This window comes from Crocuta crocuta, unplaced genomic scaffold (assembly GCF_008692635.1).
Source record: "Crocuta crocuta isolate KB4526 unplaced genomic scaffold, BGI_CrCroc_1.0 scaffold97, whole genome shotgun sequence".
Lineage (NCBI taxonomy): Eukaryota > Metazoa > Chordata > Mammalia > Carnivora > Hyaenidae > Crocuta > Crocuta crocuta.
In genome coordinates, this window is record NW_027531999.1 from 4,027,298 (window position 1) to 4,032,655 (window position 5,358).

The window sequence follows — 5,358 nt, forward strand, 5'->3', positions numbered from 1 at the left end:
AAAGCACGAACCTTTGATGGGCCATTAGCTGTTATCTGCCATCGATGAACTGATGAGATGATCCTCATTTATTTCAGCTGCAGGAGGCTGGCTTTCCTCTTCCCTCCCTTCTGCTTTTCCACTTGCCTTTTGTCAAAGGCAAATTTGTAAACCATGGAAAACTATTACCCAGTAAAAATGAAGAGTTAAGAAAATGAACACCTGCAGGCACCTGGATGGCTCTGTCATTAAGCATGTGACTTTGGCTCAGGTCATGATCTCATGGTTCATGAGTTTGAGTCCCACATCAGATGAGCTCGAGCTCCACTTTGGGTGAGCCTCCTTTCTCTCTCTCTCCTCCTCTCTCTCTCTCTCTCTCTGTCACTCACTCACTTGCACCCTCTCTCAAAGAAAGGGGGGGTGCTCCTGGTGGCTCAGTATCTGACTTTGGCTCAGGTCATAATCTCACAATTTGTGGGTTTGAGCCCCACATTAGGCTCTGTACTGACAGCTTGGATCCTGGAGGTTGCTTCAGATTCTGTGTCACCCTCTCTGCCTCTCCCCTGCTCACATTGTCTCTGTCTCTCAAAAATGAATAAACATTACAAAAATTATTCTTTTTATTTTTTTTTTAATGTTTTATTTATTTCTGAGAGAGAGGGAGACACAGAATCTGAAGCAGGCCCCGGGCTCTGAGCTGGCTGTCAGCACAAAGCCCGATGCAGGACTCAAACCCACGAACTGTGAGATCATGACCTGAGTCAGACGCTTAACCAACTGAGCCACCCAGGCACCCCTAAAAAAATTTTTTTTAATGTTTTATTTATTTCTAGGAGAGAGAGAGAGAGAGAGAGACAGCGTGAGCAGGGGAGGGTCAGAGAGAGAGGGAGTCACAGACTCTGAAACAGGCTCCAGGCTCTGAGCTGGCAGTCAGCACAGAGCCCGACACGGGGCTCGAACCCACGAACCGCGAGATCATGACCTAAGCGAAAGTCGGACGCTTAACCGACTAAGCCACCCAGGCGCCCCTAAAAATTTTTTTTAAAAGATGCATTATCTTTGACCCAGGAACACTTCTAAGGCCATTTCTTAAAGAAATTAGTGGATAACTCTCACAATGCATGTAGGAGTATATTTATAATAGTGACACGTTGCAAGCGATCTAAATGCCAATAGATGACAACAGGGACCTGTTTACACTTAAACGATGCCGCCACATAATGGAATACAGGTGATTAAAATAATTGTGTATATTACCTACAAACACAAAAATATGCTCAGCGTCCCTCATCATCAGGGAAATACAAATCAAATCCACACTGAGATAACACCTCACGCCAGTCAGAGTGGCTAAAATGAACAAATCAGGAGACTCTAGATGCTGGCGAGGANTTGACAATAAACTCTTTAAGGAAAAAAAATATGTCCATGTTATAATAAAAGTAAAACTCTTCAACAGTGTAAATTTTTAACAATAAATTGATTACTTGTGGAACGCCTGGGTGCTTAGTCAGTTAAGCATCTGACTTTGGCTCAGGTCATGATCTCATGGTTCATAAGTTCAAGCCCTGCATCAGGCTCTGTGCTGACAGCTCGGAGTCTGGAGCCTGCTTCAGATTCTGTGCCTCCCTCTCTCTCTGCCCGCCCCCAACTTGCACTCTCTCTCTCTCTCTCTCTCTCAAAAATAAATAAACACTAAGAAAATTTTTTTAATTAAAAAAAATAAATCAGTTACTGTAGCAAACTAAAATGTTTAGTGTATATTTCTGGGTAATACGGTGGCTACGGGGGTTTCCATTTTCTTCTGTTACACGTTTACATAACGTCTTAACGCTTTATCATTAGAAAAAGCAGTGAAGCTATTTTCAGCTTGAAACAAACAAAAACATGTAGATAAAGGCAGTTGGGGCTTAGGTGACTGAAAGGAAGTATGCGAAGCAGGCCTGGCCTCCCAGACCCTGTGCGTTGGGCCTGTCACCTGACACTCAAGTTGCTATCAGGAGCACTTTCCTCTGTTGAAGTGACTGGCTTTGGTCCTGCCAATCCCAGGTTAGGATGGGAGAGGAGAGTCGGCCTCAGGGCAGTCGGCAGCAGCCCCAACCCGCCGTGGGCCCCGCCAGCGAGTCGGTGGGCTGGGGCTCACCCTGCCTCCGGCCTCCGCATGGGGAACACCATCAGGGCCCTGGTGGCCTTCATCCCCGCTGACTGCTGTCAGAACTACGTGGTCAGAGACCTCCGGGAGATGCCAGTGGACAAGATGGTAGATCTGAGTGGGAACCAGCTACGCCATTTCCCCGGGCACGTGTGCTCCTTCCGAGAGCTGGTCAAGCTCTACCTGAGTGACAACCACCTCAACAGCCTGCCTCCTGAGCTGGGGCAGCTGCAGAATCTGCAGATCCTGGCCCTGGATTTCAACAACTTCAAGGCTCTGCCCCAGGTGGTGTGTACTCTGCAACAGCTCTGCATCCTCTACTTGGGGAACAACAAACTGTGCGACCTCCCCAGTGAGCTGAGCCTGCTTCAGAATCTCCGGACCCTGTGGGTGGAGGCCAACTGCCTCACGCGGCTGCCAGATGTGGTCTGTGAGCTGCGTCTCCTTAAGACCCTGCACGCCGGCTCCAATTCCCTGCGCGTACTGCCGGGCCAGCTCCAGCGCCTCCGAGAGCTGAGGACCATCTGGCTCTCGGGCAACCTGCTGACTGACTTCCCCCCTGTGCTGCTGCACATGCCCTTTCTGGAGGTGATCGACGTGGACAGGAACAGCATCCGTTACTTCCCCAGCCTGGCCCACCTGTCGAGTCTGAAGCTGGTCATCTATGACCACAATCCCTGCAGGAACGCACCCAAGGTGGCCAAAGGCGTGCGCCGCGTGGGAAGATGGGCAGAGGAGACGCCAGAGCCTGACCCCAGAAAAGCCAGACGCTATGCCTTGGCCAGGGAGGAAAGTCAGGAGGGAGACACACCTGCCCTGCCTCCTCTACTTCTTCCTCCCAACTCGTGAGGAGCTTCGCGGTAGGTCAATGCCAAGGATCCAACTCCAGCACCTTCCGGAGACCTCTCCTTTAGAGCGTACAGGATTGCCCTGGGACCCGTGGGACGCCTCTGCCAGTGGGGAGTGATGAGGTCAGAAAAAATGCCTCAATCACACTGAGAAGAGAGAATTTCTGGCCAACATCTCTCCCAAAGCAAAGCTGTGTGCTATGGGCAGCCTCTCTGCAAGCAGATGAGCCCCTCCAAACAGGTATTTTGCAACACTGAAGAGTAAGAAGGGCTAGGGCGTTCTGTCCTCTACTCCAGAAGTGGCTGGTCAGGACACTCACGAACTCCTCAAACAAGGTATTTACTCAAGAATTCACCTAAGGGTTCAGGTGGCCTGGCTCTAGTCCTTTGCAGAATATATTATTACTAGGAATGACCATAAGTGATATGAAACTAGGACTTATTCAGGCCACTTACAAAGGACATTTCTACCCAGTCAGGCTCACAGACTCCACGCTGTTGCAAAGGCTCCAGATGAAGCTTTCGCCTTGCAGTTTAGTGAATGCTGAGTCCTTGGATAGAAAATAGCTCCTGGCGGAGTCCGGCTGTCACCTTATACACTTGACAGTGGTTCATGCTGATTTAACTTGTTTTCCCTAAATTTCAAGGTTTGACCCTAGGTCTGTTCTCTTACTGTCACTATAATGCTAGAAGTCCTCCAGAAAGTAGAACTTCTCGTTGGCAGTGTGGTCTTATTAAAATCGAGCCTCGTAACTTGCCTGCCTCCGTAGAGCCCTTCTGTTTATTCACATTTACGAAGAAGAGCTGAACTGAATCCCCTTCCATGGAGGGAAACCACTTTCCAGGATCACATTAGCTTAAAGGTAGCAGGTGAGAAATCTGTTTACTTGAAACAAGCATTTGGAAATCTGAGTTGCAGGTTGCAGTTGCTTCTGCTTTAGCCTCAGTTTCTTAGCCTTTGTTCAGATTTGATTTTTGTAGATAATGTCTTTTGATGGTCAGTATATAAGCTTAAACATTTTGGCCATTTTTTTAAGTGGTGACCTTTTCTTCTTCCCACAAATACATCAACCTTAAAAGACTGCTGTCAGTGGTTGATTTAGTAACACCGTCCTTTATGTTCTTGAACCTTTTCAGCAAAGAAAACGGTCATCTTAACTATAACTTACAGGTGCTTGGCTTTTAAAAAGTTACTTTTGCTATAAAAGCACCTTAACCCAGCGAAGTTTGGTTCTGGAATGACATTACACAACAGACCATTTTCATGTGTTTTCCTACCATAAAATATTTCTTGTTAAACCAAAGAAAAAGTTTGTTATCACATAATCTCTTTCTGTTGCCACCTCCCAGTCTGTAGAATATCTGCAACCTACTGATTAGAGTAACAGATCCCTTCAATCTTAAATGTAATAGGTTTTCAAATATTTAACTCATTTCATAATGCGTCCAGATTCGCATTGGACAGCTAGGATTTATAGTTTATTTTCTCATGCGTAATGACAAACGAAACTATACTCTGTTGAGGCTAAAACTTTATGCTAAGAAAACTGCCTCTAAGCTGGGTCCACAGCCAGCCTTATGGATGGCTCGGACTTTTTCTTTTGACCCCGTCTTCCTCCTCCAAAGATTGATGCACCCATCTTTTCCAGAACAACTATAGGCTACAACCATAAAGCAGCGTGAAGCTAACTGACCTGTACAGGGCTCACATCTAACGAGCTTAAGTGGTCTGAATCAACTGTCAAGTGATAAACATTTGGCATGCAGTCAAATGGTTTCCTTCTAAAATAATACAGAACACTTCCCAGTCAATGGTTAAATGTTCATCACTGATTTTGCTATCTAAAAATGTTTTCACTATAGGGTTTCAGTCAATTTTATAAAAAAAAAACCACATGTAAATGTATATTAACATTCCCATACCACTGTTTTTTTTTTTTTAATTCTGACATAATTGCAAAGTTAAAAAAAGGAAAATGAAGCACCAAATGTAACTTTTCTACTCATAATTTTAAAAGCCCTGAAACACAAAATGTTATGCACTGGAGAAAAACCTTTCAATTTATACAGGGTTTTATTTAGCTTCTCTAAATATAAGTGATGCCAACTAAAATCTTTCTTTTGTCCTAAAATGCAACATCACTAACAGTTCATTATCTCACACCTAAAAGTGGACTTGTGCCCTAAAAATCAACTATACGTAAATTTTAAATAGAAGCACATATCCTACACGCAGTCAGGCAGCAGCAGTGTAGTATGACGGTTACGAGCATGGCTTTTCTAACTACATGAGTTCAAATCCCAGCTTTGCCATTTTCTAGTCCCTTACAATCCGTGTATCTCATGTTACTCATCAGTAAAATGGTAAATTTCCACCTC

At 45.3% G+C, this 5,358-nt stretch overlaps 1 protein-coding gene across 1 annotated transcript; it reads left to right on the forward strand.

Annotated features, from left to right (window-relative positions):
* The first annotated feature begins 2,029 nt into the window (after nucleotides 1-2,029).
* On the forward strand, nucleotides 2,030-4,907 carry LRRC10 (leucine rich repeat containing 10). The gene has a single exon (XM_077775222.1). The coding sequence runs from the start codon at nucleotides 2,141-2,143 to the stop codon at nucleotides 2,978-2,980; it is 840 nt and encodes a 279-aa protein (XP_077631348.1). The 5' UTR covers nucleotides 2,030-2,140; the 3' UTR covers nucleotides 2,981-4,907.
* The last annotated feature ends 451 nt before the right edge of the window (nucleotides 4,908-5,358 follow it).

What these genes read in the sequence shown, in the direction of transcription:
- LRRC10 (XM_077775222.1), top strand. Translation starts at nt 2,141, where the DNA reads ATGGGGAACACCATCAGGGCCCTGGTGGCCTTCATCCCCGCTGACTGC.